Source organism: Aplysia californica, unplaced genomic scaffold, assembly GCF_000002075.1.
Source record: "Aplysia californica isolate F4 #8 unplaced genomic scaffold, AplCal3.0 scaffold00708, whole genome shotgun sequence".
In the NCBI taxonomy this organism is placed as follows: Eukaryota; Metazoa; Mollusca; class Gastropoda; order Aplysiida; family Aplysiidae; genus Aplysia; species Aplysia californica.
The window spans coordinates 66,640-82,520 of NW_004797978.1; the positions used below are offsets into that span (position 1 = coordinate 66,640).

The 15,881-nt window shown below is 40.9% G+C and overlaps 1 protein-coding gene across 1 annotated transcript in view; it reads right to left on the bottom strand.

The window, feature by feature from the left end:
- LOC101850845 (universal stress protein YxiE) overlaps positions 1-15,881 on the bottom strand; it is a gene marked incomplete in the record, with an annotated part of 49,902 nt that overhangs the window by 22,463 nt on the left and 11,558 nt on the right. The window contains 1 exon segment of the mRNA XM_005108668.3: positions 6,064-6,144. Within this exon segment, the coding sequence (XP_005108725.2) occupies positions 6,064-6,144 (81 nt within the window).

Here is a 15,881-nt window from a genome sequence, read left to right on the forward strand (position 1 = left end):
TAAAATTTTGAAAAGAGAAAGAGGGGATGTCATATTCGATAATAATAATAATCGATACCGATCCGGATATGACGTTGTAATCAATCCTAAAGAAATAAACTATTGCATTATGGGTTACCGAGATGGCTGCCTCAATGTTCCTTACCGTTATCCCTATGTGCGTCTCACGTCTTGTTATGAATCAAACAATGATCTAAAGAACCCAACAAACACAACAGGGGGAAGTTCCGGGTTTATTCTGTTCAGGAGGAAGTTGAGTTGTATATGTTCTGTTCGTATACGGAAAATTGTGGTCTGTTTCTTTCTCTTTAGGTGGTTGATATTGTCATTCCTTTTTGTTGTGGTCATGTGTTTGGAAACTGCTCTATCTGTCTTTCCCAGAGCCCATCCCTTCACCCCATCGTATTTATTGTTGCTTTTAATGATTTGTTTTTCAGTGTTGTATGAAGTTGGAATGTTGGGCTGTTCCTGTCTAGATCTCTGTTTTGGCAAATGTGTCTGTTCTGTCATTTCCAGGTTTGTTTGAGTGTCCGAGGACCCACTGCATTACTAATTTGATGCCACAGAATGTTATCCGATAATGGGTGCCAAATAACAGTATATGAATCAAATCTTGATTTAGATGATGGTCATTTTCTATGGCTTGTAAGACAGACAGTGAGTCTGTAAAAATCACAATACTGTGTGCTTTTCCAGGATGAGTGTCAAAACTGTACGGAGATGGTACATTGCTGTTTCAATTGCCACCACTTCTGCATCGTAGTTGCTGCATTTCTCTTCACATGCTGCAGAGATCTCATTGGAACTTCCACCTGGGTACTGTATTAGCATTCCATATCCGGCTTTGGTTGTGCCTTTGAATGCTGAGCCGTCCGTATAGACGTGTATCCAGTAATCTGAATAGCTGTCGATTGTTTGATGTGATGCAAGCATCAGCGTCACTGGGTCTGAATATTTTGTGCTATTGTCTCTGAGAGATGTTGTAATGATTGGCTTTTTAAAAGAAAGGTAGGGAGGGATGTTTTGGTTGACTCTTTTGGTTACTTTTCTGTTTTGTGGTAGATAGTGACTCTCCGTTTGTTCTGTGATGTGATGCATGATTGACTTTTGTTGAATTTGTTTCTTTGGTTTCCATGTTTCTATTAATTTCCTGTTTGGGTGGTTGGGGCACATTCTTTTAGTTCTTTCATGTAGCTCCAAAGCTGCTTAATCTCTGCGAATTCCCAGGGGTTCAACATTTGAAAGGATTTCACATGCAGCAGTAGGTGTGGATCTCATGCCACCATTTATAAAACGAAGGGCATTGTTTTGGACCTTTTCAAGGATGTTACAAGTAGTTGTACTGCACCTAGAGAGTAGGCTTTTGCTGTATTCCAGGGAGGATCGGACACAACCAAGGTATAGAGCTTTCAGAGTTTGTTTGTCTGATCCCCATTATCTGCTTGCAAGTTTCTTTAAAAGTTGGAGTCTTTATTATTTTCATTTTTTATTTATTTTTTCCCTTGTTCCTTATGTTCTCCACTTGGCTTTCAAGGTTAGGCTATAGTCAAGTTTGACTCCTAGGTAAGTAGGAAGTTCTTCTTTGGGGAGATTTTCATTTCCTATCTTTAATTGGAGATTTTCTTTGACTGCTTCACGGCTCTTCGTAAAGATGGTGTATACAGTTTTCGTGCAGCTTATTTTAAGTTTCCATTTCTGATTGTAATTGTGGAGCCTCTTGAGGTCTTAATTTAATTTCCCTTCTCCTACTACTATCGTGCTGTGATGTGTCTGCCAGAGAGCAAGATCATCAGCATAAAGAGTCTTTTCTGATTTCAGCATGTTTGTTACATCATTAAAGAAGATCAGGAACAAAGCGCAACTCAGACAGGAACCTTGAGGTAGGCCTTCCTCGAGTACTTCTCTTGACGAGTGGGCATTGTTTACCTTGGTTTCAAAGTTTCGGTTCGACAGGAAGAACTTGATCCATTTGTAAAATTTGCCATGTATCCCGAGGTCCATGATTTTCATGAGTAGGCCTTTTCTCCACACTTTGTCGTACGCCTATTGGAGATCTACAAAAATGGCGACAGTGTGCTTAGTCTCCTGAAATCCATCCTGAATGTTGTGACTCAGTTTAAAAAGTTCAATTAAAACGGACAATTGTTAGATAATGTCAGAGCTCTATATACCAATAGCAGAAGCTCAGTAAGAACAAAGGAAGGAAATACAGACTGGTTCAAAGTAAGATCTGGAGTACCACAGGGATGCGTTCTATCTCCCCTCCTGTTTATAATATATATGGACGCAATAACGCAAGAAGCAAACCAAAGCCCAGAAAGCCTAAATGAATTTCTGTTCGCAGACAACCAATGTATAATTCATCATGACCAACAAAGCCTCCAAAATCACACCACCGAACTCAACAATACTTGTGAGAAATTCAACATGAAAATAAGCACATCAAAAACAGAAGTTATGAAAGTGAGCCAAAACTATAGTACCCTGAACATCCATGTCAATAGTAAACAACTGAAACAGGTGAAAGAGTTTAAATATCTTGGCAGCACTTTTTCTGAAAACGGGTCAATAGACAGAGAAATAGAAATGCGAACTCAAAGAGCCAACGCTGTCACCTACCAACTCGCACCCCTTCTATCTCATCCAAACATCTCCATGGACACAAAGAGACAGCTTATCACCTCAATATTCATACCAACATTATGTTATCAGTGGCAGACCTGGACCTTAAGCAAAACCCATGAAAGCAAAATCACATCATGCGAAATTAAATGTCTCCGCAAAACTCTTAACATCACAAGACGAGACAGGCAGAGAAATGAAGAAGTAAGAGCAGCTATCGGCACTGAGTCCTGCCTGCGTTACATAGAAAGACAGAGGATAAAATGGTTTGGCCACCTGTTACGCATGTCACCTGACCAGCCAGCCTTGAGAGCCTACAACACCAAGCACTCAGGCTATAAAGGAAGACGAAGGCCATGCAAAAGGTGGATCGAGGGTGTCAAGGAAACCCTAAGAAAACATAACATCACAACTGAAAGAGCTGCGGAGCTGGCCTACCATAGAAAACTGCATCTCCCCTTGACGCTTAACGGCAACAGAGGATGAAAAAGTAAAAGTAAAGTAAAAAGTTCATCTTCTGTGTTGATGCCTTTTCTGAAGCCTGCTTGGTGCGGGTTTAAGCTGTTAGTGTTTTCCAGGTACCAGTAGAGGCGGTTGTTTACCATTCTTTCCGCAAGCTTACCGATACATGATGTTAATGCGATAGGCCGGTAGCTTTTCGCTTCACCAGGTGATTTTCCTTTTATCAGGAGCGGTATAATCTGGGCGATCCTCCATATGCCATGCCTTTGGTATTCCACTCGTTCTCCACGTGGTAAGTATCAGTGAAAGAAGAACTTCTTTTCCTTTAGCACCAAGGTTGCACAGCATTTCGTTGTGTATTTTATCTGGTCCTGGTACTTTCTTTTCCTCTAGCTTTTTGAGGGCCTGACTGAGTTCCATCATGCTATAATCCTCCTCAAAAGCGAGTTATTCACAGTAGGAGCTTTTTCTTTTTGCTTCGCCCTATTTATCCGGATCTATCAGCCTCTGTTAGTCTTCCTGTCCTGTTTAAACGGTTAAAATATTCGGCTTTCTTCTGGTCTTTAGGCTGCCTGAAAGGAAAAAAGGTTTGAGGTTGCTTTTTCGTCTTTCTCCCGAGAGGTTTCTGACAAGGGACCAAACCTTTTTTCCATTGCGGCGAAGGTCACAATCTTTGAGGTTTGAGTCCATTTCTCTTTTTTGGCTTTTTTTACTGTCACTTTCACTTGAGCGCAGGTCTTGTTGTAGTGTGTTTTGTTTATTGGTGATGGCGATTTTTCCAATGACTGTCTGGCTTTCTCTCTTTCTGCCACTGCAGTCTGGATTTCTTCACTCCAAAAGGGTTTGAAATTTCTTCTGCATCCCCGTGGAATGTGCTGAGGTGCAGCTTTAAGAATATTTTGGGTGACTTGTTCATTAAAAAGATCAGGATCTTCTGTTTCTGCTATGCCAGAGAGCAAATCGTGCGAGGTCTTTTCGTATTCTGCCCAGTTGGCTTTCTTAAAGTTCCATCGAGTCCTCTGAGGGTGGTTCAATGCAGGTGGGAAGGTGATCTGTATAAAAATAGCCCTGTGATCACTTCATGTGGCATCAATCACTTCGATGCGACAGGAGTTTTTAATGTCGGATGAGCAGATGGTGAGATCAGGCCGGCTGAGAGTCAAGTGGGCTCTGTGAAGTAAGGTAGGAGTTGAGTTGACATCTTGCAACACAGAGAGGTTGCTGGTTTCACACAGCTCTTTAATCTTTCGACCTGTGCCGTTATAGTTGACGTAGCCCCATTCAGGAGAGTGGCCATGAAGTCACCCGCACAAATGGTTTTCTCATAGTAGGCTGCTTGCAGATTAGACAAGTCGCATGTTGTCTGTTGGGGGGGGGGCTGTAAATATTGTAAAGTGTGTACTTCTTACCTATGTGCCATATTGTGGCCTTCTGGATATCTGTCGGTTTGGGCAGATGATAAGTGTACGACATCTCCCTGAACATCGTTTCTCAGGTAAGTGATTACACCCCTGCATCTTGTGCATGTGCAGGCGTAACTGGTGTATCCTGTGAGGTTTAGGTCCGTACCTTTGTGTAGGATTTCTTGAAGGAGGTCAACATGAACTGCCTGTCCTTCAGGACATTGAGGAGTTCTGTTTTCTCAATCCTCAAACCAAAGGTGTTGAGTTGGAAGAGGTTGAGGGAACTCTTCTTCTGGTTGGGGAGGTAATTGGCTCCCTTCTCTCGCCGAGAGCTTTTCCCCGCTGGTTAAGTACTGTTTCTGTGTGTATCACCAGTAGCTGTCGCTCAGAGCCGCCCGGTGATTGCGCTGCCTGGCGCGGACCTTGTTTAACGAGGCGACGTCCGAGCTCGCAAAAAGTTTCTTTCTTTGTGTCATGGCGTTGTGGACTGGGGTGTCAGTGGACTGCCTGCCCACCCTGTGAAGAGGCCATTCATGTTGAGGATAGGAGGGCACAAGAGATTTTCATGAGACTGGAAAGACCTAACTGCCCTGTGACCGTGTAATTCCAGTAGGGTTCACGCTGCCCATCCCCCGCAAACAATGGCTACTGGCTAAAGTTTTCTACTCTTGCACGAGGTATCGAGCATCGACCAAGGGTCGTCACGTCCAAGGTCGTTGTGCCTTTAGTAAGAGGTCCATGGCCAGAAGGCAAGTCAGGCATTCCGCTCGGTCCATCCCCTGCACCCAGACACTCTCAAACTGGCTAGTACCTTCTCAGCCACAGAGGGTGTATTGATAAAAAGCAGTAGAGATGTTAGGTAGATTAGACACCCACTCTAGAAGCATAGCGTCTACCCCGCATCGGTTCTGTTCTGCCTCCTGCACCTTGTGGGGCCACACCTGCTCCCATTCTGTTGTTTTTACCCCTCTAGGAAACGGGGGGGGGGGGTTGGTTGGCGCTAACAACTCGCCATTCGCCAGAGCCGTGTCAGTGAGGACATGGGTCACCACGGATAGGTATAGTTGGCTGGATTGGGAGAAGCTGTTTGAGACATTCTGGCATTTCTCAATATTTAGATGAGACCCATCACCAGTCCTTGATCCCATGGAGTGGCGGTAGTATGGTAATATTCGGTGTTTTCTCACTAGTGTTTCGAAACCATTTAAAAAATAATAATAAAGGTCTGTTGACACATTTCAAGTCTCCGTACAGGGGAAAGAATGTGAACAGGCAACTTGCAACATTATATAAGTGCCCACTATTAGAGGTGTTACAGGAGAGTAACAAACGTAAAAGAAGGAGAAGAGGCCTGCCTACTGACGTATTTACACTAATAATATTACGTTGATGGAGTCGCGGAACACTTAACTACAAACCAGGAGCAAGTGCTTTAAAAAAAAGGCAACAAGTAAACAGGCTATAAAAATAAATAAAACAAACACAAAAATAAGGAGAAAATACAAAACAAAGATAAACAAAAACAAAAACAAAAAACCAGCAACAAAGATCACAATCTATTTACAGAGAAACTCACGAGTCCGGAGATGGCTTTTGTTATCAGGGGAGTGAACAACGAGAAGGTGGTCTCCTGGCTTGTTGAGGAAATCCATGTACCCTTTTATAGGGGGGTGGGAGGGGGTAGCGGATCATGTTATTCATGTTTCTGTATTGTAAAGAGAAGCAGATCAACACAACAAAGGTCTGTTCAATTGCTGATGTACAATGTATACGCTTTAAAGTATAGCTGAATACCCCCCTCCCTCTCTCCCTCCCCCCTCTCTCTCTCTCTCTCTCTCTCTCTCTCTCTCTCTCTCTCTCTCTCTCTCTCTCTCTCTCTCTCCTTCTTTCTCTCTCACATTTCTGTCTCTTCCATCGATCATCAATAAAAAAAAAAGGAGTTTTTATCGCAGGAGGACATCGATTGCAGCACTGCAACAAAACAGAGACAACGGTAACCTACGACCAAAAAGAAATGTACCGAACCTGTACCCTCAAAAGCAAAAAAATGGCAGTTCTTCAGTGGAACATTCGCGGTTTGCGTGCAAACCTAAACCAGGCAGAACTCTCCCATCTTTTTACCTCACACACGTCAAATGTTATCTGTCTACAAGAAACTAAATTGCCAACACCCACATTCACATTTAAAAACTATCAAACTTACAACCAAATTAAATATACACCGACAACCAAATCGTCTCTTGGGGGCATCTCCATTTTAATAAATAACCAAAAACAACACAAACAAATACAAATAAACACTACACTTCAGGCAGTTGCGGTCAGGGTCACCCTACACCGTCCTATAACTATCTGTTCAATATACATCCCTCCAAATTATCCTCTTTCTTTAAGCGAACTAATAAACCCCAGAGAACAGTTCCCACAACCCCTTCATCATGTTGGGAGATTTCAATGCCTATAGCCCTCTTTGGGGAAATGAACCAACTGACCCTAAAGGTAAAATCATAGAAGATTTCTTAACAAAAACCAATACTAGTATTTTTAACGACAATTCCCCAACATTTCAAAATTTAAAAAACTTAAACTTTTCATTGATAGATTAAACCCTATGTGATCCAGATCTAATTCCAGACTTTCAGTGGTAGGTCCTGGACGACCCACACGGATCGGACCACTTCCCCATCAACCTAATTCCAGACATTCCACACCGAACTCCTGTCCCGGACCGTTTCAATCTTAAAAGAGCGGACTGGGATGGGATTCACATGGAATGTCTCCAGAAACTCAACCCATCTCAAAAACAAACTTTTGATCGATTTCATGAAACCCTTCTCGAAATTGTTCAAAGACACATACCAAAATTATCCACCAAAACCCTAAAAAAATAAATGTTGGTTCATTGAATACTGCCAAAAAGCTGTTGCAGCCCAAAAAATTAGCTCTTAAGAAGTTCGTCAACTCTAAAACAAACGAAGACCTCACAAATTTCAAAATTGCACTAGCCCAAGCACGCAGAACGGTCAAAAAAACATCTTTTCGCTACTATGTCTCTAAAATAACAACAACACACCAATGCACACAGTCTGGAAGATGATAAAGAAATTAAAAGGTACTAAAAGAGACACAATCACACACATCTTAAAACCAAATAACTCCTTCGCAGAGACAGAAAAAAGTAGCTAACTGTATAGCATCAACCCTCTCCGGAAATTCGTCTACCCAAAATTACAACCCGGATTTCAAAAAAGTGAAAATGTCTTCTGAAAGGATAACTGTTGATTTTACCTCTTCAAATGAAAAAAAACTATAACTGAAGCTTTTCTCTTGATGAAATAAAATGTAACATTGCAGAACTATCAAACACAGCTCCAGGCCCTGATCAAATACACAACGAAATCATCAAACATCTCCCAGACGAAACACTCATATTACTCCTTGATATTCACAACGAACTCTGGCATTCTCAACAATTTAATTTTCCGAACAGTTGGCGTCTTGCCACTATTATACCAATCCCAAAACCAGGAAAAGATCACTCTAACCCATCAAACTACCGTCAAATAGCACTTACAAACTGTTTCTGCAAACTTATGGAAAAACTTATTAACAAACGTCTAATGTGGTTTCTCGAAACCTCAAACTCCTTGTCCAATTTCCAATGCGGTTTTCGCAAAAATCGCTCTACTATTGATCATCTCGTCCGACTTGAAACTTTCATTCGGGAAGCTTTCATTCGGAAAGAGCACCGTGTGGCTAATTATTTTTACTTAGAAAAAGCCTTCGACACCACAAGGAAACATGGTAGTTTAAAAGACCTGCATGACTTGGGCTTACGCGGAAATCTTCCAGAATTTATACGAAACTTTTTGAAAGATCGAGAGGGCGTACCCCAAGGAAGTATCTTATCACCCATTTTAAAAAAAATTAAAATCAATTCTATCACAAAAACCCTTCAAAACAATATTGACTGCTCACTTTATGTTGACGACTTCCTGATCTGCTATAAATCAAAATCCAAAATAGATCACATTGAACATCAGCTTCAGCTTCAACTCCATAAACTGGAAACTTGGGCAAACGGGCACGGGTTCAAATGTTCTACAACAAAAACAAACTGAGCACACACCAGATTTATATTTGTTTGGGGAGAAAAATCCTGTTAAAAGACAAGCTCGTTTCCTGGGCGTAATCTTCGACAATAAACTTTCTTTCCTACCACACTTGAAAGACCTAAAGACGAGGTGTCAGAGTGCTCTCAACTCCTTAAAAGTATTATCCAATCCCAAATGGGGAGGAGATACTGAAATGCTTCTTCAACTTTACCGTTCCCTTTTCCGTTCCAGGCTGAACTAAGCCAGTCCTGTTTAGCTAGAAAATCTTATTACTAATGGAGCTAAGGCCAAATTTTGCGAACAGTATATTCTCAGAAACTAACAAATGAAAACATATGAAACTTAGCCAGTACCTATAGCTAGAAACGTAGTGTTGCACTATTGTATTTTCATTAAGATCAAATGTGTAAGAAGAAAGCACATTTTAAGATAAATTCAGTAGTTTTGTAGGGATCGCCATCATTTGCTTCGACATTGTATATTCATTGCGGAGTGCGACTGCGCCGAAGGATAAAAATAATTTATTACATGAGTTGTGGTGTAAGATCATGATTTATCCTACGAGTGAAATTGCCAAGTTGTAATCACGAGTTTCAACGAGTGATTACAACTTGCAATTTCACAAGTAGGATAAATCATGGTCTAACACCACGACGAGTGTAATAAATTTTTTATACCATACTGACATCAGCTGGCGAATTACGTCCGTACCAACAAAGTTCAAATGGCCCGTCAATTGGACAAGAGGATCCATTCTAGAGTCTCACATGAAAACAACATTTTCATGCCCGTCGAAGTCAGATTGAGAATTGGGGAAAATCTGGATTGTTTTTCTTTACTTTTAGCCACGCTAATTTACAAGTTGTGCAATCCGTATGTCTCCCTCCGCGTCTTCTCACAGCCGGTTTGGAGCGCTCATAGGAGGAGGAGGAGAAGGAGGTGTAGGTTTAGATGGAGGAGGAGGAGTAGAAAATGAAGAAGAAGAGGAAGAAGAATGAGGAGGAGGAGCAGGAGGAGGAGGGGGAGGAGAGGAAGAAGAAGAAAAAGAAGAAGAAGAAGAAGAAGAAGAAGAAGAAGAAGAAGAAGAAGAAGAAGAAGAGAAAGAGGAAGGAGGAGCAGGAGGAATTAAAGGAAAAGGGGTGGGAGAACAAAAAGGTATTGAAAGTAGAATTCTCCTGTAGTGGATTTAGCGCGCACGCCGAACTGCGCCGAAGGATGTTTTGTGTTCAGCGCGTTCGTGTGTAGATATATGTCTAGATCTAGATCTAGATCTAATATAATGTAATCTAAATCAAGATTTAAACAATCATGAAAGTATTGAAAGTAGATTTCTCCTGCAGTGGATTTAGCGCGCACGCCGAAGGATGAGCGTATTTTGTGCACAGTGTCTAGATGAGTTCTAGAATCGAGATCTTGAATCGAGATCTAAATCGAGATCAAGAAGAATCATAAAATGAAAGTAGAATCTAGATCTGTGATAGAGTCTATGTCGATAACCTATAGAATATTGAAAGTGGATTTTTTCTTGCTGTGCATTATAGATTGTAAGATCTAGAGCTAGGCTAGATCTATATGTGAATCTTAGATAGAGATCAATAATGATGAAAGCTTTGAAAGCGGATTTTTTCCTGCTGTGAGTAGATCTTGAGTCTAGAACTAGGCTGTCGGTGAATCTAGATCGAGATTAAGAATCATGAAAGTATCCTTGAAAGTGGAATTTTCCTGCTCTGAATAGATCTAGAAATCTTGGCCAACTTTGACGCCTGTCGGCTGTTAAAAATGTGAATTTCTAAACTTAGATATATCCATGGGCCTAGGTTCCTTCTTTCAATTTATTGGCCTATGTCTTTATAATCCTTCGAGATCTAGGCTAGATCTAGAATCTAGATTAGGTTCTTCTGGGAAGCAACAGTTGGCATGTAGGCCTAACTCTTTTTTTTTAAAGTGATTGAGCTGGAACTTAAGGAGAAAATGCCACGCCTTCGAAGAGGGGGAAGAAGTCTTACCCCTAGAGGTAGTCATACATTGATAAATTCAAGGTAAAGTATTTATGTTTTGTTTCTTTCCTTTTTTCATTCTTTTTCCTCATTTGAACTTTCCTAATACTTCTTTACTATTCCGTTCGTAGAACGGGAACTTTTACCAGTCTTACATTTAAATTTTAGACCCTGTTCAGAACCAATGCCTTCGCCTTGCCCTAGGCGCTTTCCGTACTTCACCTGTAGAAAGTTTACAGACAGAAGCTCATGAACCATCTTTAGAGCTTAGAAGGAAAAAACTCTCTTTGCAGTACGCTTTGAAACTTAGCTCAGTACCCCGAAACCAAGCCCACAAATGTGTCTTTGGCCTTTCCGAAGATCTAAAAACTCTATCCTCCTTAGGAAATAAAGTAAGCCCTTTCGGAATAAGAATCCAGAACGATCTCCAAGACATTGATTTTTCTAAAGCCATAATCGAACCCTTTGCCATACCTCCATGGCATTTAGCCCAACCAAACATAGATACTAGTCTTGAAAAACACAACAAAAAGTCTACAGACAAAACTACACATCTAAACACATACAAACAGCTAATAAATAGATACCCTGAAGCAGAGAAACTCTTTACAGACTGATCCAAAAATGACTCCTCAGTAGGAGCTGCTGCCCTCTCATCGCCACACAGCTTAAGCTTATGGAAACTCCACCCAGAAGCCTCAGTCTACACTGCTGAGGCTACAACTCTTGATATGGCCCTAAATAGAATTGATCAATCAACCAAGTCTACTTTCCTAATCCTTTCAGACTCTCTCTCTCTCTCTCTCTCTCTCTCTCTCTCTCTCTCTCTCTCTCTCTCTTGTCTCAAATCTTTAGAGTGCTCTGACAACCCCGACAACAGAATTTTTAAACTTACGATTAAACTGCATTTTCTACATCAGTCTGGAAAAACTATTACAATAGCTTGGCTTCCAAGCCATGTAGGCATTGATGGCAACGAGGCCGTTGACCAATTTCCCAAAGAATCTCTAGAACTACCTGAAAACAAAAGTAGTAGAATCCCTTTCTCTGACATGAAACCGAAAGTAAAAGAACACATCACATCCTCCTGGTCCCAAATTTGGAATCAACAAATACACAACAAACTCCATTACATTCAACCGAAACTTACGCCCAGGAAACCCCAGTCTCTCCCACGAAGAGAAAACGTAATTTATACGAGATTAAAAATAGGACACACGCTCGTCGCGCACTAACATTTACTCGAAGGAGAGGAAGCTCCTTTTTGCGTGGCGTGCAACACATATTTAACAGTTCGGCACATCCTATTTTAAGTGTAAAGATGTCAAAACTCTTTTTGGCATTGTTGACCCTCGAAAATGTTTAAGTTATGTAAAAAAAATAGGACTATTTAATAGGATATAGAAATATAAATAGTTATCGCTGTCAGTGTATATAATTTAATATAAACATACACTGAAATCAATATTGTATATAAAAATGTAAATAAGTCTTTACCATATTTACAAAAAAATTCATAAATATCTGTCCGTCCTTTTAGCATAATGAGAATATTGTGACCGTGTGCGGTTGCGAACTCCGAAAGACTCTTACTAAAACACGTCTGATTTCGTTGCAGTGAAACCTGTTGGCGCTTAAATGACCAAAGTTGGGTCGATAGTGCCGTAGAACACCTACTCAATCAACCAACAGTAATAATAATAGTAATAATAATGATAGTAATAATTATAATAATAACAACAGCAATGACTACTACTACTGCCACTGCTACGGCGAGACTACTACTACTACTACTACTACTACTACTACTACTACTACTACTACTACTACTGCGACTGCGGCTACGATTACGACTACGACTACTACTTTGTGTTATCTTGCACTACGATTAGGATGACCTTGGTTTCCATTCCGAAACAGGAAGTCATGGACTTGGGTTGTCTAAAAGAGTTTCCAAGGCTGATTTCCTGGCTCTTCCTCTTCCATTCGGTTCTTTGGGATAAGGCATTAAATTCACAGATAGTGCTTGGTAAAATAGCCTGACAGTGTTGAATAAGCCTGTATCCCTTTACCATACGGTAAGTTTACACAATACTACTCCACGACATCTAATATCATACGATATCATTCAATGCCGTACCATACCACTATTTCATTAGTAATCTTATGCAATAAAATACTATAGCAAATGAATGCAATGATTTCAACATACCAAAAATATCATACACCACATTACAGCACATAAATGCAGGTATTACAGCATGCCATACCATACCATACCATACCATACCATACCATACCATACCATACCATACCATACCATACCATACCATAATGCAATTATTTCAAGATACCATAATTATCATACAATATCACACAATAGCATATGAATGTAATTATTACAGAGCACCGTACCACACCATACCGTAACACACCATATCATACCATACCATACCATACCAGATTATACAAACAATGTCACACTATAGCATATAAATGCAATTATCACAGCTGATCATGCCATAGCTGACCATACGACAACCACATTTTTACACCATACCGTACCATACCATACCATACAATACGATACCAGAGAGGAACTCTCTGACCATACCATACCACAATATAACAAATGTTATTATACCTTGACGTAGAAGCCTGGTCTCACATCGCCTTGTAGCGCAGACAAGTTTGTGAAAGAGTCATTGTGAATGCAAGGCAAACGGCAGGTGTTGTCGATAGTTCTGTGTTTAGACAAGGATGACAGCCAGAGCCGAGATGTACTTTAAACAAAACCCATGTGACAACTTTGTTGAATAAAGCCATGACCTCCAACAACCCCCACATCTCCCCCGCCCCTTTTTGGCATTCTTAGCTGAAGTAGATGGAGACCCATGGCTCATCAGCAGGGGTTAAAATCTCTACAATAGTAGAGCAGCTTATTATATTATGAATGAGGAGCTGAGATTTCACTTCAGTTGGAATGTTCTTGTAATTGAGAAAGGGAGCTAGCTGGTAGGTCACTGCATTTACCTTCCTAGTTCTTGTTTATTTTTCTTTGTCCATATGCCCATCTTGCGTGAAGATGCTTTCCAAATATTCAAATTCCTCTACTTGTTGGAGTTGCGGTCCGTCAATTAGGATGTTGAGTTTCCCTGGGTTTCTTCTGACCTTCATAGCTTCTGTTTTTGAAATGTAGATTTTCATGTTTAGATGCTTACATTCCTCATTAATTAGTTTTGTGGTGGGTTTTTGTGATTCCTCTTCATCTGTATTTAATGTACTCTATCTAGTCATCAGCAAATAGAAGCTCGTTCAGTTCATTGATGTTGTCATTTGCTGCTTTCGTGATCTTATCCATGTAAGTGATGAAGAGCAGCGGAGAGAGAACACACCCTTGTCTCACCCCAGGCCTGATGGGGAAACAGTCCGATAGTCCTTCTGTTGATCTTACGGCACACAGGTTGTTTTTATAAAGTGCCGTGATGTTCTCCAGCAATTGTCCTGTTACACCATATTCCTCTAAGACTTCCCAAAGTTGACATCAATTTACCCTGTGAAACGCATTTTCGTGGTCCACGCATACGATATTGAGGTCTTGTCATGTCCAATGGCAGTCTCACACCACTGTCCTAATGCAAAAAAAAAGCGTCAGTACAGCCCTTGCCTTTTCTGAAGCCAAACTAGGATTCATTGAGTTGAGTCTCTTCAATTGGTTTCATTCTCATTTCCAGTATCTTGGCAAACGCTGTATCCACGCAGATGAGAAAGGGTATTCCTCTGTAGGCTCTGTGTTGTTTTTGTCGCCCAGGCCAGGTTAAAAATATCCGCCATAGCCAGAGTTCTCCGAAATGGCCGCATAGTTTGACCTCTTCTGCTGTGATGTTTTCAACGCCTATCGCTTTGTTTGTGGGACTTTTCTTTATAACATGTTCGGTTTCACTGGGCAGTATTGATGGTTCTGGAGTGATTTCTTTCGGTGAGAAGCTGTTTGGTGTTGTCTCTCCTGTAGGATTCAGCAGCTCCTGGAAATAGAGTGTCCATCTTTCCTTAACCTTTGGCTTTCTGAAAAAAGGGGTTTCCGGTCTCATCATTGACTATTTCAGGTGGGTTGAATGGTTTTTCCCGCACCCTCATGCTTTTTTAACTCTCTAGTAAAACTCTCAATGGTCTTCTTTACATTTTGTTTACCAGCCGTTCTCCATATACTGTCCAGGATCTGTTCTTAGCTTCTTTTACTACCCTTGATGTTTAGCGGCGTTCCTTTCTGTATAGGATGTAATCTTCCTCTGTCTTTGATTTCTGCCACGTTTTGAATGCCTTTTTCTTCAGTTGGATGGCTTCCTTCACTTGGTCATTTCACCATATAGTTGTTTTCTTTTTCTGCCCCCTTGTTTTCCTGGTGCCGCACTCTTCTTTTCTTTTAATCTTCTGTACACATATTTTATGCTTTGAAGTGGCTCCATTCCTCTTCAATGTCTCCCGGTTGTTTGGGCAATTTGTGAAATACATCTTTAAAACGTTCATATATCTTTGGTATTGTCATTTTATATTTCTGAGATTTACGACTTCTCGTCGTTTCTTTGCTTCTGGCCTTTCCTGCTTGGTGTTGTGTCAATAGTTATGATGACTGGTCTGTGATCAGTGTCTATGGTGTAGATGGGAATCACTCTTGGGTCTCTGATTTTTCTCAGTTTCGATCTTTTGGCTTGGATAAAATCAATTTGTGATGTTATCTTTAGGTCATTCCATTTGTTCCAAGTTTTAACTTGACTAAAGAACTGAAAGCAACCCAAGCCCCACCCACATTTTGGTCCACCCACCGCCACTGGCAGGGAATAAGATTATGACTTGTAAAAGTTACAATAGAGGCTCGCCATCCGTGAAATCGTTAAAGTCAACAACGGATATGTAGGCCTAGTCTGTTTTAAAAAAAAAAAAAAATTTTAGTAGAGGTTTTACGACGCTCGCAACTGTATATGGTCATATGAGCGCCTGATGTGTAGTCTAGTCAAATGCTGTATAGTGTGTTGGGTTTCCCCAGAGTACACATTGAGGCTGAGAGGACACGCAGATCTTCACCATGTCCGAAGCGACGCCACGAGCAAAAAACACAGTGGTGATTGCTATGGATGGGAGTGAGCATTCATTCTACGCCTTCGAGTGTAGGTTTTTTTTTAATCTTTATTTTTTTTTTACAACCTCCTTCTCACCAATTTCTTCCCTTTTCAATGTCCCCCTCCCCCCCCCTCTCTCACTCTCCTCCCCCTCTCTCTCTTTCT